General features: G+C 43.5%; 1 protein-coding gene across 4 annotated transcripts in view; it reads right to left on the bottom strand.

Annotated features, from left to right (window-relative positions):
• NRP1 (neuropilin 1) overlaps positions 1-24,683 on the bottom strand; it is a 115,132-nt gene extending 90,449 nt beyond the window's left edge. For all 4 annotated transcript variants that reach the window (XM_021542956.2, XM_021542957.2, XM_021542958.2 and 1 more), the window contains exons 1-3: positions 24,395-24,683; positions 23,734-24,055; positions 20,353-20,527 (exon numbers count right to left, since the gene is read on the bottom strand). In XM_021542956.2, the coding sequence (XP_021398631.1) occupies positions 20,353-20,527; positions 23,734-23,800 (242 nt within the window). In that variant the 5' untranslated portion in view covers positions 23,801-24,055; positions 24,395-24,683. The remainder of the gene's footprint in view (positions 1-20,352; positions 20,528-23,733; positions 24,056-24,394) is intronic.
• Between the last annotated feature and the right edge of the window lie 283 nt (positions 24,684-24,966).

The following is a 24,966-nucleotide window of genomic DNA, read 5'->3' as shown; positions in this document are numbered from 1 at the left end:
GAATAGTACATATGGTTTAATAGCTTTATCATTATGAACAGGCACAAAGGCTGACATTTGAAAGTCATCATCCTTTTGCACAAGCTGGTACAATTATACTTTTAATCAAGAATTTCTACTTATTTTGTAACTTCCTGTGTTTCCAAGTTCCTGTGATATACAGTTCCCATTTTGGCCTCATCCTGTTTTGCCCTGCTTTTTGTATGTTAAGGAGTCTTGCTCTACTGTAGCCTAGCATTTTTCAAATGCAGCAGCATACAATAAACAGGAAAGATTCCCTTAGAGACACTGTTGTTTTTAGCTGATCAAAAGGCCATTCTGACATCCGCTTCTTACTCAATAAAAATATTATTTAAGGAAAAAGAGAAACAACCCCAGATTAACATTGCGTCCCTAGCCAGACTAAAGCCTCAGCAAAAGAAACTACTGGCATCATTACTGCTTAACCTATCGGTGTTCAAGTCCACCCTATTTTAGTTACATAAGGCAGAGACAACAAATCAGACTGTAAGTGAAAAAGCAGTGTCCTCTGTTTTTTCCAATTTTTAAATAGAACCTCTTACTACAGTTTAACAAAACATCACAAACTTAAGGACACTGCTCTGACCATTTGCCAGGAGCCCATGAACTGCATCCAGTTTGCAAATTTCAAATCTGTGGGAGTTTTGAAAGCAACAGGAACTTGAGGGTTTGGGCTTCATAAATTGCTCTAAAACAGTCATTGTTTTGACCCTGATTAAAAAAGAGTTTTGAGCTCAGACCCAAATGGATGCACATGAACAGCCTTCTGAACAGAAGCATTTCATAGTGCTTCATCGTCCATGTGGTGTGGTCTGTACTGATTACAAATCCTAGCGTGCAGTGCTCCATCTTAATGGAAACAGTCTTGTCCATGTGTTAAAGCAGAAATATTTTGGGCCTTAATTCAGGCACATTACTAAGCATGTGCTTAATTGTAAGTTGGCTATGTTATATTAAGCAGGATTTAAGCATATGTTAAACAGGACTGAACGTGTGCTGAGAGAAGAATGAGGAAGTCTAAGTGAATTAAAGACATTTGTTGGATTAGGCAGCCTGTGTTGTGTGCACTTACGCTCCAGTATTTTTCTTTCCGTTCCACTTCAGGGATGTTGCTCATATCCCTGTGTCCTACCAAGTGCCTTTGCTACAGGAGCTCTCGAGCTGCTGACCCTGTGCTCTGCAGGAGTGACAGAGGGCACAGAGCAGCGAGCACAGCTCTGTCAGCCTGTCCCACCCAGACTCCCACAGGCTTTGAGCCAAGCCACGGGCGCTGCAGGCAGCACTGCCTAAGCAAACACAATCTGACACATCAACGTGTGGTACAGCGCAACACAACTCTGACAGTTCTTGAAGAAAAGTTTACTTCTATAAGGGCAGAACATAAAGGTCTCGTGTTCATCTTCTGTTTTAATTTCTACTTGTAAACCAATTTTGCCATTTGTTGTGCATTAAGCCTGTGACACAACAAAAAATTTCAAAACAGTAGCAATATTTTTTTAATCTCATTGACATGGGCAATACTGTACCAACCTTGGCAATCAGCTCTGTGTCTGCCATGACAGAAATGAGCTCCAGCAGCTAAGACTGCCAGCTTTCCTGTCCACTTAGGGCAGCCATTTGTGAGGATTTTTGGGTGGAATTTATTTCACCTTATAATAGTTGTCTAAAACCCAGGGAGATACTCTGAGCTAGTTATCCCTTGATAGTCTGGGGAGAGAGATAAAGGCACCTGGAAAGAATGATTTATCCTGGTGATAAGTCTTAAGGTGGGATTTATTTTTGTGCCATAAGCCACAGAAAAAACCCACATACCCAGATTAGAGGACACACACATTTTTTGGAAGACGAATTAGGTAGGTTTTGATGCTTTTTCACCACTTTTTCCATGATTATTTTTAAATGACACTTGCTTATCATTCCTGCTTATGCCTTGCACTTCCATCTACACAGCAACTCTGCAGCCAAATACCTGGTTTATTTCCTACCCATGTGCCAACACTGTTTTCTGCTACATGTTCCCTCTACAACAAAATTAATACTGGGCAGCATTCCTCTGCCAGGAAAAAGCATCTTTGGCAGATCACTGTTTCTCAGCTGTTTAAAAGGGTATCATTAAGAGCATTTTTGAATTGCCAGATGAAGAGAAAAAGTTGCAAAGGAACAACAGGTAGGGTAGTTTCAGACATTAGCAGCACTCTTTTGAAATCTAAGTTGGAAATGCAGTTAAAAGTGTGGATGAGAAAGGTTTAATGTTGGGGAAGGACAGGAAATTTAGATTCTAAGTTTGGCTTATGGCTCTAATTTTCATGTGTGCTGCATACAGTTACTAGACACCTGTGCTCGGGACTTGAAACTTGGCTGGCGTTGCATCCACGTGGTGTAAAATGGCAGAATAGGTCTTTGATCTAATGATATGACCTAATCTTGCAGGAAGAACAACTCTGGTCCTGACACTCCAGGTCTGGGTGAGCTAGCAATTTTTGTGGATGAACATGCAGCAAGATTGGAGAGTTCAAAAGTGAGGGTAGCTGCTCTCGTGGACAGAGCCAACAAAGGCAGGCGCTTGGCAAATACAACCAATTCCTGCCTCTCTTATCTTTGACATGCTGCCACAGCTCTCCAAACACCGTTCAAAGGAAACGTGCTGCAGTCGGGCCAAAGTAGCACTGTGTGCTTCCACTGGCTGGGACTCACTAGGGTGCTGAAGTGGCTGTGCACGTAAGCAGGGAGGATGTCAGGCTTTCCCAGAGGAGCACGTAGTTTGCAGGCATCAAAGGAAGCTGAAACCCAGGACTTGGCCCCCAAACCATGTGTTCCTGCTGTTTGTGGCTTGCAAAATGCAGTGAAGCACTCCCGGACAACTGAGGTACAGATGTGGGAGCTCTGGTACATGAGACAAGACTCCAGAATCAGTCTAGGAGCTACAGAAATATTTAAAGTCTGATTTATTGCAAATTGGATGTTGCTTGGCTGTTGCGTGTGATCAAAATGGGTCATCCTTGCCAAAGAAGGCAAATGCAATTCTGTCAAATAGCATCTAAGTGCTTCCTTTGCTAAGTGGAAACAATTGCTTCTCCTCACTTTGCAGAATCCTCTCGGTATTTCCTTAGGTGGCACTGACACAGTTCACAGATCAAGCATGCCAGTGCTGCTAATATTAAAGAAATAATTGTAACAAAATGTAGGAATGTTTTTTTTTTGTATTTCCCTCAGCAAAATTTCAACTTCTTCTACAAAGAAATATGCAATAATGTTACCATCTGTGTCACTCTATTCAGGCTCTATCCACATTGCAGCTAGGAGAGTGCTCCCATGCTGAAACACTGCATTATTAGCAATTACCAGTGTAGCTGTGTTATTAGCAATGGGACATCTACAGCCAGTTTGCATCGTCTGTGCTGCTCTTATTTATTTTGGAGAAACAATGAACATAAAATGTCCCTGAAGGACGCTGACGTGGTGTGTACAAAGGCAGATCTCTTGCAGTCTTGGGGGTGGACAGGGAGGAGGTGTCCGAGGGAACTGCTCAGGCACTGAAAGATACTTTCATCAGTGTTTCATTTGGAAAAGGCTGCTCAAAAAATGCTAGGGGAAAGGTGGGAGGGAGGAGAAGAGGAGAGGGAAGGAGAGAGTCAAAAAAGCCAAAGATGAAAAGTATTTTTCTCACTGTAGTCAGCTCAGAACCTTTTTTGACAGATAATTGCTAATTATTTGAGAGAGATGGGCACTTTTCTGCAGGTAACGATCTCTCATGCCTTAAAACCCTGTAGAGCTAGTCTGGAATAGCCTTTAACACCTACTTTAAAAAATCCTAAAGACAGTAGACAGTAAATGATCTAAATTTAACACCTTGGAAAAGCAGATACACTGCAAGAAAATATTAACCTCTTTTCAAAAACAGATATTCAAAAGCATATTTTTAGAGTGCCTTTTAACTTAGACACCAATTCAGTTTTCTGGTTACTGGGTCAGGGTGTTTAATGGCTGCGTCAGACACGGGACGATGCATGAGTGAAGTCCTCGGCTCAATGGCGAGGGAATGAGATCTGCTCTAACGTCTGAGTGCACAGTTGTGACTGTTTCTCTTCAGAATTTGCCAAGAATGCACATTAAAAGAAGCTGCAGGGTAAAAAACTACAGCTGCCTGACAGACAGGCAGCAGCCTCATTTTGCACAACTCTTGTCTGTACTCCGCTGAAATAAAAACAACAGGCTGATTCATAACTTCTAAATTATCCATGTGAGAAAAGTGGATTTTCCTCTGCTATAATGAGACTATAGGAGCCTCCTTCCCCAGCACCATGCTGGGGCAATGGTCCACAATCTGCCCCCTCACTGCAGCTGGTCCAGACCATACACACTGCTACAGGTTTCAACAACTCATTTGCTAAAAGCTTTTCCATTGACTGTGCTTGATACAGTCCTTAAGAGAAAGCCTACTTTTGATCCTTTTCTCCAGATCCCAGTCTTGGTTCCAGATACTTTGGGAGGCTTTGCCATGCTGCAGCCATGACTGCGTGCTCTTGCGGGGGGTGGAGGTACAGTGGTGATTCCTCAGTTCAGGGTGAAAATTGTCAGCTGCAGCCCTGATGAGCTTTGGGAAAAGCTTGCCTCCACCTAGAGCAAAGCTGGGTATTTCGGTGCTGAGTCCTGCCTGCCCCAAGCCTTAACACTGAGGTGTCCCATCTTCATGATCTTTCTTTAAAAAAAGTCTTTTCTGGGCTTAGCAGAGGGGATGGACCATGACCCAGCAGGGTTCTGCCACCGCTGTGTAGGGACGTGCTTGTGGCCCTACCCCTCAGCCCTCCTCCTAGGGAAGGCCAACACTACATGACACTTCCATATATTGTAAAAAGAAAAACAAAATGAAATCTTCTTTTCAATAAAAACATTTGTTCTAAAGTTTTAAAATTAATAACCAGAGCTAGTGGAAAAACTAGTATTGACTTAAGTAGAAAGACTGGGATAGTCAGTGAAATAAAGGTTCTGAAACACCATAATTAGATCTTTGTTTATATGGAAGTAAACAGTTGGTTTACATGGATTGCTTCATTTTATCTTTTGCATTGGATAAAGTGCAATTTCTTTGATTAGTAAGTTGAATAAGGTGACCTCCTAGTCCCTTCTAACCCCAATGTTCCTAGGATGGGTGAAATAAATCTAATACAACTCAGTAAAATTTTATTTTCATATAAAAATAATAATAAAAAATAAAATTCTAAAGATGTTTCATCATTTTATCATCAAAATTCAAATGAAATTCATGATAAAAATTGAATTGAATGCTTCCCTTTTGCTTTGTGAGGGAAGAGAACTGGACAGTTGGAATTTAAGACATTCCGGAGTCAGACAATGGACTTTGCTGGGTTTATACAATACATGTTTACAATAAAACTTTCCAATGTGATTTAAACTAGTTTTTCCCATCATAAAGACATTTTCTACAAAAGTCTTCAACTGATAGCAATTGTTGCAACTGTGTGGTGTTTTTCAGTGCAGTTCCTCCCCCTCCAGTCAAAACCAGCCAGTTATCTAAATAACACTTTCTCTGATGCTGAGATGGAACTCATCTGGAAAATTCTTGTAGTACCCTCCTGCCAAAAGCTATCTAAGATCATACCTTACTAAAAAAGCATTTTCCCTCTGGGTTCCTTAGTGGCAGTACAGCAAAAAAAGGTGTTCCTTGGGATGCAATAAATAAGCACATGCATGTGTAGATGTGCAGATGTGTGAGATTTCCCCAGCACAGAAACATACAATTGAGGTTACAGCAGTGACAGTTCCATTATAAACCCATTTTCACATGTTTGGAGCTTTCTGAGCTGTATTACTTTGTCACAAAGGTTTACATTTGGCCCCTAGATTATAGGTGATTTTTTTTTTTAAGTTTCATGAAGTCTATTAATCCATTTTTGAGTTACCAGAGGGTAAAGAAATGCTTTTCCCACCTCTTAGATTCTTGTAGCCCTGTTATGGCATTGATTTTTGCACAGAAGTCTCTGCAGAGTTTAATAGCAATCAGCAGCCTGATGTGCCTTAATGACTTCCTCTGTGCATTCAAAAAATGGCTAAACTTGACAAGTTGAAACCTTCCAAGGGGCCAGCGCTCACTGACTAATGGCTCCCAGGCCAGTTTGGGATTATTATTGTAAAGCAATAACAGAATACAGACATTAAGATTTCCTTGAGTTTATAAAAATGTTTCAAAAATTAGTTTTGTCTTCAGAACAGCCCCTGAGTTTAGAGCTATGCATCCACTTCTCAGCTCGTGCACATCAGATTAGACCCACTGCAGTTACCCCTGTAACTGCAGCAGGGAAGGATCCAAACCCATTAAGGAAATTCAAAGTGGTTGGCCACAGCTTCATTTACTTCACTAGAAACATGCTGACAAAAAAAATTGGTATAGTTAAGTGCAGGATGGGCCCCTTAATGTCAGTCTTAGCTGCTTTGCACCATATTTTTGTGTAATATCCGAATAACAACAATCCCCTGCAAACATAAGCCTGCACAACACATGAAAGAACATGGCATAGGCAAGTCTTCTGTGTCAGTGCACTTAATTTATTGAAAGCAGGACTGGCAGAGGACAGCTGTGGCACAGGGAAAGGATCCTGAAGCAACCAGTGTGATCTTTCTACCAACCATGCCAGCAATTTGCAGATCAGGTTCTTCCTGAGCCAAAAGTCTTGTCCTGGTATTTAATGGCTTTCAATCAAATTTTTTCTCATTGGTGTAATCTGGCTTTGAAGCCAAGCAAATATATAGCCACCATAACAATTTGACTCCTAATGTTATTTCATGTGTTCTCAGAGAAAAGAATGGTAAAATCAGAAGGATTTTTTTTCTGGGATGAATTTTGATTTCTGCAAATTTTGATCATACAGTGATCAAACATAGATCATAGGGTGAAGAAACATAGACATGAAGTGAAATCGATATAAATTAACATTTCAATTTCCTTTTGGTTTTATTTTTCTTCTGTAAATCTTCCCTTCAGTGGGAGTTTCAGGGTGATGACTGAGAAGAGCAAAAGTGTCAGGAAATTGTGACTTTAGGAAGAATCTAACATTGCCAGCTCTCATTTTTAGCATGAGTAGCATGAAATTTGGTTGCATATTTTAAGGTGTCAGCTGTTGATACCATGGTATTGCCAAACTTCTCATTTATGGCAGAGAAAAGCACACAAAATGTACTTGATAAAAAATGAAACAGGAACCAGCAGTAAGTTTTGAGATACACAGATATTTATAGTTTTGCAATTTTTTTAGGTCTGACTTACGATAGTCAAAATTTGGAGTGGACAAAACTGGTAAAGGGAACTGCTGTGTTTTTACTGAGGAATCTGAGTTTTCACATCAGCTGTAGAGAGGAGATAGGGAAGGACAAGGCATCAGGTGGAACAAGCAAATCATAAACCAGCCTAAAATGTTCTGAAAGGAGGTTAAGAGATGAGGCAGATGACCAGCACTACCTCATGCATTACATGTACTCTAGCAAAAATGGTTGTGGGGTGTTTTTTGGCTTTGTTTGTGATTGGTTGTTTTTTGATTTTATTTCATTATTGTTCTATCAGTACAAATGCCTTTGAATAGTATGCATTGAAAGGAAAATAATGTCCCAACTGAGCAAAATCCTACAAGAGGCACTGGCACCACTAAAGTGCTCTTCAGAAAAGGTTTTCTGGGGCCTAAAATAATTTTTTTTCAGTTGAAGCAAGACTGGGGAGAAATTTTGTCATTGACTTGAGGGAAGTCAGAATTTCACCCTGTGTGCAAAAATGGGGAATTCTCCCCCCAGAGCAGACAGAACAGGTCCAAAACCTTCTGTGTCATCTGCTTCCACCCAATAACAGCTTTATAGAAGTAAGTTAAGAATGAATAACTTAACAGCTGCCCAAGATGGCTCTAAAGTGCTGCTTTCCCCACTGCACATGAGAAGACAGCCATTAGTGCTGCTGCTGCGAGGTTCACTGCTCCTTGGGGGACTCTGCATTTGCAGAATGGCCTGTTCTGTACTGCCAATATGCACACATCTGAAATTGCTTGCATTTGGATGCTGTTTGGTGCACGGTTTTGACTTAGTGCCATGTCTGTTACAGATTCTCCTCATCACAGATAATGTGTCTCTTGTGAGCGTGAGCCCTGTGCTTTATTTTTGTTTGGATAACACTTTTCTCTGAATGGTAGAAGACTGCCACATGCATTTTTACATAGCATTATATTGTTTAAAAAAAATTAGCAGCTAGGAGATGAACAACACAAAACAATGGAAAATTATTATTATACTGCTCTACATTTCCACCAGCAGTCTCTAAGGGTTTTGCAAACACTAATAAGCACATCCTCAGATATTTGAAAACCAGAGAAGTATTATGCTCTCTAAGGAAAAAGAGGCACAAATATGATTGACTGTCCCAAGATCAAGCAGTAGGAGAGAGTTATCACTATAAAGAGCCACAGTACCACAGCATCCAATCCTGTGCATTTCTTTAAAGATGTCAGTGGAAAGAGAGTTTTGTACACATACAGAATTACTTTTGCCTTTATTTCATCTACTTTTAAGAAGCTCCTACCCATTTGGCCTAAGTATTAAAGTGCAATCCTGATGAATGGCAAAACTTTAACTGCCTTCACTCTGAGTTAACATTTGTTCAGCTACAATACTGACCTTTCTTCTGAGAATTTCTAGGGAGCTGTGGAAGTGTAGAGTCAGCTCCTCACTCAGCTGATATAAATCACTGGGGTTCTACTAAGTTCAGTAGAATGATCTTTAAACAAATTAGGAACATAGTCCATGAAAAACAGCTTTCTTTCTTTACATATTTAAATAAAAATTATCTGGTGTCTCTCAGATGAGAAAGAGCTGAAGCTGGGATGTTGAAAGGAAGGATTTATTTTCTTTTCTATGCTGAGCATATGGTGACATGCAAAAGATACCTGGTGATCAGATATTTATTTTCAGAATACTCAGAGTTTGATTTCAGAGCATCAGATGATCTGTGGTTACACCTATGAGCATGTTTTACTTTGTAATTTCAGGTATGGGGGAGGAACAACTAAGAAACTTGCATTCCATATAGAAGATCACAGGGTGAGAGTGTGCATATGGATAATTTCCATGGAGTAAGTCAGGTGCTTGAAAGTCATACCAGAGTAATTTATGTAGCTGACTAGTAACACAAGTTCAAAAAAACCCTTCCTGGAAAGCATAAGTTACAGCAGGCAGAGGAACTGCTTAGCTTAGACACTTTGGCTAAGCTTTTGTTTGAAGACTAAAAGCTGGGAGAGAATGGATGTGTCAGGAAGGCCCTCAATGTGCACATCTACCTCTACATTGCAATTTGCACCTTGCAATCAGTAAGGCAATCCAATTAACTTTTGCTGAGAAATGTAGCTAATACAGGATCCCAAATCCTCTACTAGCCTTGGTGACTAGTGACATACCTAGTTATGTCACACCACTAGTTATGTCACACAGAAGTAGGTTTGTACATTGTTTTTACAGGCACTACAGCTTCACCAGTTTAGAAACCTTTCTAGATAAAGCAGTACAGTCTTTGCTAGAAAATGTTGACATTAGCAAGGTTTATTCTGTGAAAATACTGACCTTAGGCACCTTTATACTAGAATATATGTATCCCCCAGTGCATGCTGAATTGTTTTAACTACACACAAACAAAACTCTAATTGAAATAATTAAATTAGTCCAAAAACCACTGCATGAAGACTAGGCTTAGAAGACAAAGATTAAAATTCCAAGGAGTACACAGGTACAGTTAGTAAAAAAAGTGTAAAAATGTGCAAAATATAAATGTAATAGCCAGTAGAAGGAGTCTCATTGGCAAATGTGAGACTGGTGCTTGGAGGTAAATTTCAAGTTTAGTTTGTGGGAGAGCTATTTGTGTGGGAAAGGATGGTTTCTTGAATAATGACTTACTATAATGAGAAGAATGGGAAGTAATTTGGGCACTATTAGCTACACTGCTCAACAGTAATAAGGAGCTTGAAAATTATGTCAGAGAAATGAGATAAAGATGACTATTATACTGTTGGAAGGCCATCATCTAGTGTAGCTGTGGAGAATAAATGAAAATGGAAACCAGTAAGGAACATAATACAATATGCTATTTTGTATTTGAGCTATTAGCAGGTGCAGCTCTACTGGCATCAGTGGAGCTGTCTTCACTTGCTTCACAGCTCAATATAGTCTTGTATCTATTTCATATATGTACATTTTATAGTCTATGTGCAATAAGAGCGCATTGGAAAACTTTTGAAATGCGTTAGAGCATTAGACTATGTGGAGTGGTTAAAATGTGTACCTGATTTAACTGCTTGCCATCTGGAACACAAGGAGATGAACCTAAACTGTCTGCTGTAATGCATGTAAAGAAGTTTTGGATTTAGGCCCAGATATGAATATACAAATAGATAAAGTTTACAGAACTGTGACACAAAGTCCCAGGGGTTCTCTGGGAATGTCAAAAAACACTCAGCAATCAGAACATATGCCTTCCATGTTAATATATCTTATGTCTCTGTCTCCAAAAGAGATTATAGAGATGACTTTGAAACATGAAAAAAAAAAAGAGTTTTCATTTAAGAGCTACCTTTGCATATTTTTCTAGACTTAGCTAAGCTACTCAAATGAGGCGACAGCCTAGGATTTCCTCTAAGAAGGGCTTTTAGCATGAGGGATATAAGCCTCTCATTTTGCATCTGGCAAAGTGGTGTGATCACTATGGAAATAGGCAGTGTAGCCTGCATTTCTACATGGTGATCAAACTAAACCTTTTCTAAATTGCTGATCTGCTTTCCTTGTTACAGATGAATACATCAGAAGAAAGTCAGTAGAAGTTGTCTGGCTTAATGACAGATTGGCATAAGAAGGCAAACTTTGATTGTTACTCATGCACTTAGGAACTTGTTCCCCTAGTAAGACCTAAGAGTTGGAGAAGAATTAATAACCTATTCATGGTGATCTATGAAGTAGGAGGCTGAATCTTCTACTGTACTGTAAATTACTCTGCAAACATCTGAAAACCACTGTTATAAAAAGTGATTATTAATTTGTGTAGTGCCAGAAATGTATGTCCTACTCATTAGCCCTACTCAAGTGAGTCTGTGGTTTTAATTGACTTCAGTGTGACTGTTTATTTGAATGAGCAAAACTTAGGCTTTGAGGGCGCATTTCTCAAAGCTTGAGGCAGAATAATCACTCTGGTGTGAACAGACCACTAGTTTTCTCTAGGTTACCAACTTTCAATTTAATACAGAGTATTGTAAGAAAAAAAAAAAAACACAAAAGGAAAAGGACTACCAGTATATTTTTTTCAAAGAATGGCATGGCCCCAGCGCAGGGCTGAGATGTGAGCTCGGTCTTGCCCCACTTGCAGTGGGGTGCTCCAATCCCACTCCCACACCACAGCTCTGGTGGGCTCTGTCTTCACATGGGGCACAGAGCAGCCCAGAGCACAAATGTGCAACAGGGCCCCAGTGCTGGGAGCGCAGGGAGGGGACTGAGCCAGGCTCTCACCCAGCGTGAGGCTCAGCCCATCTGGATTTAGGGGAGGCGTGGGACGTGTGGCCACTCAACTCCACGTCAGAGTGGAAGGCAGCAGACAACTGCCCAGTTTCTCCTGAACAACAGCTGCTTATTGAGCTTCTGGGATGTGCATAGTTTCTTCTGGGCGAAATCATCACATTAAATGGGTGTCTCTTGCACATATGGAGATATTTTCTCAATGGTCCTTTTGAGCCATCTAAATTCTTCATTTTATGGCATTACATAATATACTTGTAATTATATTAACCTTAAATATGAGTTTAAATATGCACAATCTCATATTTAAATAAATTATTATAAAGTTCACACAGTTCATAACCAGCTCTGTGGATCATAGTGTTTCACAGTACCTTATGCATGAGAAACAATCAGAAATTTGATTTCTGAGGTTACACTTTTAAAAACCTTTGATACTGCCCATGAAAATCAATTTCCTCCATGGAAGTTTAGGACTTCGGAAGGGGGTTATTCTCACATTTTTGTGAAGTCCTACAGAATAGCAAATGACCTATGCTCCCAAAAAGTTGGCAGGTGACTTATTAAACTTCTCTCAAATCTCCTAACCAGGAAGTTAATTAAAAGTCTATTTGGAAGTGGCCAGGTGCTTGCTTCCCACAGTGCAAGAGGGAAATCTGTCACCCTGTTTAAAAAATTGCTTGGTTACTCAGGATAAAGAAATAATCATTATACCAAGCTGTGTGGTTTTATGATGGAAAACTGTGGCTTGGTGAGAAAAGTACCAAGGTCAATGCAATGAAAAACCCACAGTGAACTCAGACACGATTTCCGAAGTCAGTGGTGGACAGAGGCCAGGAGAACAAAGTCTTTCCTGTGGTTCACTTGAAAACAATTTTTAAGATTATGGATAAAAATAACTCTCTTGAGTTATTTTATAGCTTGAGAGAGTTATAGCTTGAAAAAAATATCATGAGAAAATATTTTTTAGATGTTTTATAAGGATTGCTAAGGCTGACAAAATTACCTTGTTTAACACTGGGTCCTGTCCTAAAATACTACAGCCAAGTCAACTAACAGGAGAATAGTAGGGCTATGCCTTTTTCATTCTTTATTCTGCCAAACCACTGCCTCTTGCAATCAGGATTGATTACAAACACCCAATTAAGAGGCATTTGGAACATGATCTGAACACTAATCCTGTCTGGTTTTCTCTTTATACCTAATTATCAGCCTTAAGATGGGTATTAGCTCTTTAATTAGTAGATTTACTTTAGGAACTTCTACATAAACTAAGAAAGCTATAACATATACATAAATACACACATATATGCACATCTCTAAAGAGGTGTACATAAAATATGCCTATATCCAAGCAGTTTGGTGTGATATATAAGCCTAGACATATACATATGAGTGCACGTACATCCAGTTTTCAGATATAATTTAGTTCTTTGGAAACACTGCAAAAGAAAATAATTTAATTTGGTTTCGCATTAGCTGTAAAAAGATCTCTATATCATAACTATCAAATTATGATCCAATGTTATAGCTTTCAATAAACTATAATTAAGAAACTAAGAAACTAACAGAAACAAACACAGGTTTTTGTTTCAATTAGATTAGCACAGGAGAGGAGGGTGGAGAGAAGAGCAGCGTGGGGTTGACTGAAAACATATTGAGAGTTTCATGGAGCTAATTCCAGCAACTCTGGGTTTCAATTTAGAAAGGACTTAGACCTTTGTTCTGAAATTGTTTATCTCTGTTCACAGAAAGGATGAAGGATTAGGCTTAAGGGAATCCATATTTGACCCTCAAATTTTTCCTGTCTGAAGGGCATCTGGTTGTAGCACATGTAGACAGAATTCTCCTCTCAGTTAAGTGTTCAGAGTAATAGAAACATCCATATATGACTGTTTTTATAGTTTTAAGGTGCTGCTGTACTGAGACTCAAGTCAAGACTTTGCTGTGACAGGGGATGCACCCATACAGAGTGCAGCACTGGGCTCTGCATCCCAATCCCACCCCTCAGCCCTGAACACAGCCCTGCACAGACTCTCCAGATATGACCAGGAGTTTGGTCATGGATTTCCTAATACCTTTTCCTGAGAAACCAAACCACTAATTCTAAAAGAAAGAATTGTTAAACAGTTTGACAATAGAGACTTTCACAAGAGTTAACTGCTTGGATGAAAACCAAGGAATTGTTTCATTGCAGTGTATAATCAGAAAATAACATGGTTTACAACTTCTTTTAACTCTCATTTGGTCCCTACAATAAAATAACAACATCTTTATCTTTAAATACTTGCATCTGTGTGTGCAAATACATGTTTCCACATATTTCTTGTGGCAAAGAGACATTATATATATTTTCATAATGCAAAATCCTCAAGTTAAAGAAAAATTTTTGGGTACAAGTGTTTTCTGCTTCCTTAATCCTGCACAGGGTCTGAGCTGATTCCTTTCCTTGACAGGAAAATTTCCTGCAGCCATATGGAGGATACAAAACAGCAGAGGTCTCCAGAAGGGCTGTCTGGGTCTAGCAGAGCACTCCCTGAGAAAGCTTTCCATCCTTCATATATATAGCAGAGAAATGCCCTCAAAGCACACCCAGAAACATGAGATGCCACACGGCCCCAATGTACTGCAACAACTCATCTCAAGCCCAAACCACTTGTTTCTTGTTTTAGGAATAGAATGCAGGATGGCCCCCTTCATCCCTTTAGTATTTCCAATGATCTCTTAGTAACCCCAAACAGCTCTTGAGGGACAGATTTTTTGAGGGAGACAAAAAGGATAAGATGCTGCCTCTTCAGCCCAGGTATGGCCTTCCCAGTGTGTCAGTGCCCACTTCCCACTCTGGCATTGACAGAGACATGTCCAGGGCACTGCCCACCTCTGCCCGGGCAGTGCAGCCCACGGTGGGCTGGGTGGATTAGTGAATCCAGTCCAGAGCAAGCAGGGGAATGTGGGCATCCTTCCAGCTGCCCTCAGCACTGAGGAGGGGGCATTCCCATGTCTCCTGGATACCTTGTCCTGCTGAAATCCACTAAAAGGCCAGTGCTGATGCTAGGTGATGGGGCCAAGCTAGTCAAGCCATATTTCTGTTGGAAAGCTCAGAGACCTTGGCTCCTTCAGACCTCTCTGCTCAGTGGTGGGAAAACACAACCCCTGCCTTCCACAGACCTGAGCAGCTCTGCTCCTGTGCTGCTCACCCTGCCTTGCCAGCTGCAGGCACCGTCTGCCTGCCCAGCCCCAGGGTGGCCGGGCAGAGGGAATTAGGAAGCTCTGACTGACATTTGCTATCCAAACAGCTGATACAGTCATTAACCATCCTACAGGCCTGCACTGAACCCTTCCCCACAGGCATCACAAGTGATGGGAGACAGCTCTGCGGGTGTGGAGGCCAAAGTTCCCACTGCTCCCCTGGGCAGTGGGGCTGCACTGAGCCCAGAACGCCTTGGGGCAGTTTGTGGGAGCAGCTCAGGGAGCCTGTCCCAGCTCCAGCTGCCCTCAGGACAGTCAAGAAGCAGCTGTGGTGTGCAGCTGATGGCAGAAGCTTCCTGACAGGCTCAGTGGGCAGCCAGCAGGATGGCTCATGGGGGGTTCTGCAGCTGGGCAGCAAGGATATGGGCACTCTCACTCCATGGGCTCAGCCCAAAGGGCTTGAACAGCCCCTGTGCAAAAGGAACAAACACGAGGCACAAGGCCTGCACAGAGCAGACCTCGCTGCATGGAAGAATAGGAACCAGGATTTAGACAAAAGCAAATGAAAGCTTAAACTATGCAGAAACTAAAGGAAGGCTGAGCTGTGATGTTGCTTGCTCCTGTTTATTTTACCAGTCTGAGTTTATTATACCTACAGATTTGTAGCATAAATCCATTGACATTATTTAGAAGTAAAATGGATGAATGAATTTCTAACATCATTAAGGTCTATGGGAGTTATATGGAGCTATACTTTCACTCTGTAGGTCTGATACCTATTCTTTCTTCCTTACCGAAGGATCTGGAGGAGGCATTTTCTCCTATCTAAACAAACACTGATTCTGATTTTCTTTCTCTATATTCTACAACTGACCACAATTTCTATACAGGTCTGCTCTCATTTGTGTAACTAATCCGTAGTAAATGCAACATGAAGAGTAATTATCTGTGACATCTCTCTATAACTTGAATGTTTCCAAAATGGGCCATTTTTCCATTCTGAGAGATTTGTATGTAATCCACAAGTGTTAAGCAAGAATGATATTTATTTACTATATCTATAAATGCTGGCCATTAAAATAATAGTGCTGTGTGGCATATCTATGAAAACCTTGTAAAACAATACAGCCAAGTCTGGCAACAAAGTTAATAATTTGTCAGTAAGAAAACCACTGTTGGGCTTTTTCTACCCAACCCTCCACCTTTCTTAAGCCCTTTTTCTTCTGAAGCTTCACATTCATTTTCTTAATGTTTTTAACCTAGTGTCTGTGAAATTTTTATTGCTCCCTAGATAATGACATCTGATCTGAATGTAACCACACACCTCTTTGCTCAGCAACATTTGTCACAAACCATTATAAATTATCATGCTGATAGTGTGCATTGCTGGGAAACCGGAAAAGTTCCATAAATTCAAAGTACTGTATCAGTGACATTCTTGTTTATTATCTAGGTATAAAGTTTTACTAGATTCAAGATGGCTACATTTACACAGTAGGATACTTCAGCAACACGAGACTTGTACAGCCTGCACTAAGCACTGAAAAGCATTTACCACATGCAAGAAACACTGGAGCATTTTAACTAATATGTGGCCATATGTTTTGTCTCTTCTATTCATTTTAAACATGTTCCTGACTCCAAGAATGCATGCTTATTATTGGGACTTGCTTGAGAAAAGGCAAAATGGCAAAAAACCCCTACTTTTCTCTTAAAGTGCAACCATAATTTCTGTTTCTTGGCTTCCTGAAGAGGAGGCATAATGCTCATTGGAGTTAAATGTTAAAAAGACACTGTGAATTTTTTCATTATATATGTCTTTGATAACAATCTGTGGTCAACATGTTTGTGTATTTCCTGTTAAACCCAGTATTTCCATAATGCTGCTACAGTAGTCCTGTCTAGAAGATTCTTTATTAAATGAACCTAGCTTGTGTGAACATATTTTTAATTATTTGCGTATCTTTATTCTTCAAAACTGTGAAAGTTGAGTCCTTTGGAATGCCTCCAGAGAAAAAGGAATTTTCACCATGTTTACTTGAAATTTAAAACAACTCAAATGGTTCTGATTGTCAGAAAAACATACATATATGAATTTTATTAGCAGTCATTTGAGAAATACTTATTCATTAAAGCATAGCATAATAAGTAGGTAAATCAAGGGCATATTCTTAAATTAATTCCAAACCCTAACATACAAAGAGACTAACTGGGAACAGCTTCAGTAACAGCTAGTGCTTAAATGTGCTGCTTTTGATTCTCCCCAGAGAATCAACCTTTCACCAGTTTTACATTTCAATACATCTAGCCCTCTATATAGAGCAATATTTTTTAAAGTTAGGTATAGCCTCTTGATATTCTTGTTGGCACTATGGAATAAGAAGGTAACCTTTCCAAAGTCAAAATGTTTCCCTTCTTGGGCTCAGGGGGTCCCTGTTATTAAAGGTGTTTTCAATGCTAACTAAGGTCCAAGTTGTAATGAACAGCATTATAAAGAGGATTTTGGGAGCTAGGCCAACAAGCTAATCTTCTCTAGTCTACTCTAATTGTATGGGACATTTTTTGTTCCCAGACATGAATTCCCTTATCTCTCATTTTCTATCTGCATTTCATATTTAAGTGGTTATTAATTTCCAGTGCTAAACCTTTCAATAAACTAGACTGTAACCTAAATTACACATTTCTAGATTGCAAACTGGGTTTCTAATAAGCTAAGCATATTAGAGAAACAAAATGTACTTAGCTGGAAAGCAAAAAAATCTTGTGATACATTTATTGCATTAATCGCCTGTTGTATTCAATATTCAGTACAAGGAATGTGAATTTTGTAAGTAGATGCTTAAATTTCAGGCAATGGAGACTGTTGACAAATTCCTGTTGCTGAAATAATTGTTCTGGTCCTAAGGTTTTTTGTTGTTGTTGTTGGGTTTTTTCTCCCACAAATACAATTCCTCTCAAGTTAAAAAGAGCAATTTTCAATATAAATGAAGTAGCAGCTGAGTAATTTAGCACAGCCTAGAAAATTAGCATTTCAGCATAGACAAAGTAATGGTAAAGTCATCACCATCATACACTGCAAACACAATGCAAACAACCCTGTTGAGAGACTTCCTTCCACCCACTACCATCTCATTACTGCTTTGGGCTCCATTTCAGGGGCAGAAATAATGCAGCAGGGAGAGTGGACAATGAACACTGAGAAGGAAGCAACAGAGAGGGAGGGAGTCAGTCCTTCCCCTGGACCCAGTTCAGCTCAGTCTAGCACTGTTTAACACAACACTGTGCCACAAAGATTACTTGTTCTTCAAATACTTGTATGCTGTACACCATTTTACTGCTGCCAAAGACCATGTTGGTTTTGCAGAATTGGAAAAACATGCATTCTAGCAAGGGAGAAAAAAGATTTGACACTGAAATATGCTTGATTTAATTTCCTAATTTCTCTCTAAGAGGCAAAGAGTGACAAATATTTTAAAGCATTAGCAGCATTCCACAGAATGAAAGCAAAACCTGTATCAAGAGACACAGAGAAGTGAACCATTGCCTGAGTACAAGACATTAAAAATTAAAGAATAGGAAGTCAGCGTGTGAACATATGGTGTGAATATGAGCTGCCGCTCCAACACCACAGTAAAACCTCATTTTCACAAAGTTTAGTTTTATGAGCACAGGGTTTTCCTGCATTATCACTCAACTATGTCATTGAAATGCTGATCTATAAGTGGTTATAAAATACCACAAAGAAGAACTAAGTACCACAATGCATCATTAAAAACTTCAAGAGAAAACAATAATCATGATCTAAGTAATCAATTTATTAAATAATAGGTTAAAGACATGCATAGTAAATATTAAGTGCTTGAATACAGTTGCTTTCTTTCCCTAAGTCCAACATTCTCATCTCATGGTCTATCAGATCGACTCCTGATAAACTGAGCATCATTTTATGGAACCAAATCCTGTACACTACTGTGAAATACCAAACACCACTGGCTATTGAGTTTAATCTTTCTGACATGCAGAGAAAATTTTGGCTGGTAGCATTAATCAACAGCAACTCTCTTGCAGTTATCAGTAGGGAATAAAAAATTATGATACACAAGAAATATTTAAATAATTATGATACTCCAGAAATATTTAAATAATGAATCACTAAAACATTTTCCTCGTGCAACAAGCTGGCTGAATTCAGAGGGCATGTTGAAGAGGGGAATGATCTGACCATATGTTGCCTTGTGCAAGCTGTGAGATTTACAGATTTGGGGAAAAGTGGAGAACAGCTTCTGGGAGGTTCCGATTCTCCTCACTTTTGGAACGGGTGGTCAAAGGGAATGCAAGGACAAGGGACAAAGGAAGCTCAGCTCTCTCTTTTCTCCTCTCAGGGCACTACAGGAGAGCAGGAGGAGGGTAAAGAAAAGCTACTGGCTATAAATCAGCAGCAAAGGGAGAAAGAAGGAAATACCACTATCAGTTCTCCAGTCCACTGCTCCTTGAAGGGTGAGGGTAAATGCCAGACTAACTGCGTTAAGAAGACTTGCCAATTTATAAATGGCCTGTCTCTTCCATGGGCTGTTTGTAGCCGTGGGGGTACAAAAGGAAAAGGAGTTCCTTTTTCAAACTCAAACTCAAACAAGAGACTTACAAAAACAAGCGGGCCAGCAAACGGTGCCTCACCACAACCGCACCCCCACTCCGCGCATCACCACCGCGCCCCGCTCGCAGCGCGCCGGGCGGGCGCAGCTCAGACGCAGCGGGCGAACCTCAGGTGAAGACACTTTGAACAAGCACACACGCACACAGACACGGAGGCATGCACACACAGAGACTTACACACAGAGACTTACACACACAGAGACTTATACACACGCACAGCTTCCTCCCCCGCTCGCCCGGCCCGGAGCTGCCTACGGAGCTGCCCCGAGCTGCCCCGAGCTTCCTGCGGAGCTGCCCGCGGAGCTGCCCCGAGCTGCCCCGAGCTTCCTGCGGAGCTGCCCCGAGCTGCCCGCGGAGCTGCCCCCGAGTTACCCCCAAACTGCCCGCGGAACTGCCCGCGGAGTTGCCCCCGAGCTTCCTGCGGAACTGCCCGCGGAACTGCCCCGAGCTTCCTGCGGAGCTACCCGCGGAGCTGCCCCGAGCTGCCCCCGAGTTACCCCCGAGCTGCCCGCGGAGCTGCCCCGAGCTGCCCGCGGAGCTGCCCCGAGCTGCCCCGAGCTGCCCGCGGAGCTGCCCGCGGAGCTGCCCGCGGAGCTGCCCCGAGCTGCCCCCGAGTTACCCCCGAGCTGCCCGCGGAGCTGCCCCGAGCTGCCCCGAGCTGCCCGCGGAGCTGCCCGCGGAGCTGCCCGCGGAGCCCCCGAGCTGCACGCGGAGCTGCCCGCGGAGCTGCCCGCGGAGCTGCCCGCGGAGCTGCCCGCGGAGCCCCCGAGCTGCCCGCGGAGCTGCCCGCGGAGCTGCCCGCGGAGCTGCCCGCGGAGCTGCCCGCGGAGCTGCCCGCGGAGCTGCCCGCGGAGCTGCCCGCGGAGCTGCCCGCGGAGCTGCCCGCGGCGGCCGGCAGGTGTCGCCGTGGCGCTCCGCAGCGCTCTCCGCGCTCCGCTCACTCACTTGCAGTCGCGGTCCTCCAGGTCGAAGTGCGGGTTGAAGTTGATCATGATGCGCTGGTAGGGCTCCGGCGCCTGGATCAGCCACTCGCACTTCTGGCTGGGGTGGTAGGACTGCGGGTAGCCGGGAGACGTCAGGTACCCGGGGCTTAAGATTTTGATCGTGTCGCCACATTTGTCTGCGGGTGAAGCGAACACATGGGCTGGTCTCAGTGCCCCCGGCAAGCATCCGGGTGCGGCCCGCAGCAGACTGCCGTGGGATTGCTGCGGGCCCTCAGCCTTCTTCAGGCTAACTTAGCATCCTCCTGCTTTTAAAGGCATCTGGGCTACTTTCTACCAGAGGGAAGAGGACTCCCTCTCCATCCCTCATTCCTTAAATTCAGTGGCTGGACAGGCAGCAGATAGCAGAAGGTATCCCAATTTCTAAACAGTATCCTTATAAAAAGCCTTCTACTCCAACAGTACCCCTTACAGTGTTAAGGCCTTGCGTCCTCATAACAGAGTTAATACTGGCTGAGAAAGGTACATGGGATGCAACTAACTCCAAAAACTATACTCATCTTAAGTACAAAGTTCCAAGAAAAGCTGGTAGATGTAAAGAGATGCCATTTGACCCCCTGCCCAGCTATGGGATGAGTCTGGTCTGTGTCACCAACCATTGGGATTGTATTGGTGGATCCAAGCTCATTCACAGGACACCCTCCCTTTGTTTTATCAGTCCATAAATCTAGGCAGGTTGAAACTATCTGTGCTCTTCAAACCCAGGATAGAAGAGAACAAAGTAGCTCTAGTGAAGCAGAAATCATCCGCTATTTACTCTTTCAAGGACGTTTGTTCATGCTTGGAGACTGCATCAAAGTAATGGAGCAGAACAACCTCCCTTCCTCTTCCCTTCATTTCTTCCTCCCCTGAACAACAACAAAGATTTATTTCTAATAGCAAAATAGTTGCAGAAGTTTCTAGAATCACAAAGTGTGATGCTGAAATGTGGTAAGCTGCATCTTGCTCCTTTGGTTAGCATTATCAGGGTTACATTTTAAGGTTTATAGGCAAAAAAAAGGGACAAAAAATTCCAACCTACACAGTCATTCACTTCACTGTCCAGTGCAGGTTTGTGTTATCACTTTTTTACTACTATGGATTTCTTTCTGTGGATCTTCAGGTGGGAAAAACTTTTTCCAAGTGTTGGTTGTTTAATTTTGATCAATAAAACATGACAGTAAACTATGGAAAGGAAGAATGTCCCCACTAAAGCAAGACTATATATCACTACATTTCAATAATGGTATATACAGGCTGCTGTGCTCTATCTAATACATTCCCTGTGAAAGCAAAATGGCAATCCTTGCTCTCAGCATGAATTTATAAATATACAGGATTTTATTGTAGGAAAAAAAACAGGTCAAATGGAAATGAATGAGGAAGCACACATCAAAAATTCATAAAGCAACACTCTTTATAGAAATTATTTGCCATAAATTAGGAGGGAAGGGATTGATAGGTACTCGGATGTATGGTCAAAACCCAGATACTGCCAAGCATGTCACTGGGAAAGGCTATCTTATTATATTTCTGCTGTGCCTTTGCAAACAGGCTGTTTTCCCCTGACCAGAACAAAAGGCATTGGTGCTTAAAGCTCAAAAGCTGTCACTGGTGATCTTGCTAATCCGCTGTCTGGGGCTCTCAGGGAATCTTGCCTTTTCCTCCCTGTGTAAGCATACTCAGAAAGTGATCTTGTCTCATTAAGCCCACTCCAGCCCTGCAAACATGGCAGGGTCTGGCATTTGTTAAATACTTGAAATAAAGCAGTGCTGCTTCTAGTCACTTGACAGAGTCACTTCAGAGGACGCTGAGGTGGACTCACTACCACCAGCGCTCCTTAATCTGCGACTTCTGGGAAAGTGACAGTGTAATAAGATAATGCGGTCTGCTAGACTCCTTGGCTCTGTGCAATCTCTCTCACACTTGATTAAGAAGAGCAGTTTCTAATGACTTTGGACCATTAGTTCCAAATAAGGTTAATGAATTAATTTAGTGGACACTAATACTGCATGTAGGTGAAGGTGGCATTAGTAGGTCCGGTAGGTTGCAGAGGAGGTTAATGGCCTTGGTGACTCCAGCAGGACCACCACGTTAACCACTCTCCTCCTCTTCACAGGGAGAAATGATCAACAAGAGCATGGGGGTGGCCCCTTCTGTCCCTCAGAGGTACAGGGTGGCAGTATGGGTCTGTGTGGGAGGCAGCTGTCCACACCCCGAGCTGGGCTGGGGGATGAGCAAAGTGCACCTCTCGGAGCATCCCCACATCAGGCTTGGTGCACCCCTCTAGCACCTTTGCTCCTGTGCCACAGCACTGGAGGAGGAAGCTCGTCCTGATTAAACTAAGCAGCGTCCTCGAAACATATTGGGAAACAGATTAACTTCTATCATAAAACATGTGATTTTAATATTCTTGCTTGACACTCCACTTGCAGTCCCTTATTAAAACAATATACCAGTGTAAGTGGAGGCTGCTCTCTTCTTTTAATTACTCTGATTGAAAACCCAGTCAGACAAAAGTAAATATTTGATAATTAGTTAATAATAATTGCTCAGGATTTGTCAGGAAAGGAAGATTCACATTAACTGTTTCATGTGCAAGAGCTAAATGTCAGGCAGTCCCACAATTAGACCATCTTTAAAAATGCATCATGCAGTGGAACATTTACAGTGCCCTGGCATTGTTCGGGGAAGGAGGAGCACGCCGCTTTTAATTAGTTGTGTTTTCAAGGGTTGCCTGACAGTAAACTAGCCACACCACTCATTTGTTATGTGATTTCTCCTCTTGGAAGGCGGTCTCGAGCCTTCACAGAGAAGCTCAGCTCCTCTCTTGGCACAGTGTAAGTTGCATGTAAACTGCAGACTTGGGAAAGGGGTACTCTAGAGAGTTCTCTGTGTGAAGACTATTCGCAGGTACACACACAGCTAGTAGGAGGCATGATCTAAAATTCTACGCTTTGGAAAACAGAAAGGGCGGGAGGGGAAGAGAGCCTTCCCTTTAAGGTGTTCATTATCTTTCAGATATCGAAGGAGAGGCGTTTAATGGCCTATGGGACGGGACATTATTAAGATAATTGGCTGTCCTACCTAGTGAGAATGAGCAGCCTGCTTTATACAATAACCCAAGAAAGCAGAAAATAAAGTCGGAAAGCAATGACGGGGAGGGCGACCCTCAGACGAGGACTGCGCTGCGTCCCTCCTCCGGCAGAAAGTTCCCCCAGCCGGGTTTGTGTCGGTGCCGGTCCCACGGCCCGCCGGGCACCGCCGCCCGCCCCCCGCGCCGGCAGCCCCGGAGCCCGGCCCCGCACCGCCCGAGCTGAGACCCAGCGTCCCCCGTGACACTCACCGCTCCGCAGAGCCCTGGCGAGGGTGAAGGTGAGGGCTGCACAGTGTAGGAGAAGTCCCCAATCCATTTTCCCTTCCGACAGCAGGGAAAGGAGGAAAAAAAAAATAAAAATGCCTTCCACGCACAACTCTTCTTTAAATCCTCCAGCCGGAGTGAGGAGCAGAAAGCACGGTCCGCAGGGGCAGTCTCGGGGACAGAAGGAGGCTGGCTTCTCTCTGTGCCTCAAGCCGCCCGCATCCTGTCATTTAGCTCCGGCTCCCTCTCTCTTTCCCCACACTTGTTCCTTCTCCAGGCGCGGCTGCCTTTGCCATTCCCAGCGAGACTAGAAAGCCAAATGAAAACGAGGGGAAAAAATAACGAAAACAAAACCCAACAAACACACAAACAAGACAGATTAAAAAATACTGGCGGCTGCCGACACCTCGGGAGCGCTCTGCTGGGCGAGGGGCTCTGCGGAGGGGAGATAAGGAAGGGAAAGGGGCCGTGGGCGGAGACCAGCCGGGCGCTGGAGTTTGGCAAACTGCTTCCCCCCTGCCTGCCCCGCTCTCCAGCGGCCGCGGCTCCCGCGGGGCCGCAGCCGCGGAGCCCCGGGGCGCGGTGCCCGGCGGTGCCCGGCCGTGCCCGGCGGTGCCCGGCCGTGCCCGGCCGTGCCCGCACTCACCTGCCCCGGCGGGAGGCGAGCGAGCGAGCGCGCTGCCGCAGCAGGGACTGCCGGCCGGCCGGGGAAGTGGGAAGCGCCCGGGCGGCTCCTGCTCGCAGCCTGAGGAAGAGGAGCGCAACTCAGCGGCAATAAGAGAGGCCGAGGAACCGCCGTCTCCCAAGCCCCAGTCCCCTCCCCCTCCCCGCCCTCCTCCTTCTCCTCCTCCTCCTCCTCTTTCTCAGCCCCCCAAGACATCGGCAGCGCGGAAGAAAGAACAAACAAACACGGCAAGCCCCGGCTCTGGCGCTCAGCCGAGGCGGGGACTGGCGAGGGGGAACGCGAGGAGCAGAGGGGTGGCGAGAGGCGGCGGTCCCCGCCAGGGCAGGTAGAGCCGATGCGGGCGGCGGCGCCACCTGCGCCCGCCGCCCCGCGGCTCCTGCGGCCCCGCGCAGCCCTGCCCGGCCCTGCCCTGCCGTGCCCTGCCCGGCCCTGCCGTGCCGTGCCTGCCGCCCGGCCCCACACACAGACACGCACACACGCACCCACCCCTGCCCACCTCCCGGCTCGCTCGCCTCGGGTACCCCGTGGGAACC

Source organism: Lonchura striata, chromosome 2 (genome assembly GCF_050655825.1).
Source record: "Lonchura striata isolate lonStrDom1 chromosome 2, ASM5065582v1, whole genome shotgun sequence".
Lineage (NCBI taxonomy): Eukaryota > Metazoa > Chordata > Aves > Passeriformes > Estrildidae > Lonchura > Lonchura striata.
The sequence above is the reverse complement of the archived record's forward strand: the minus strand, read 5'-3'. Positions and strand labels throughout refer to the sequence as shown.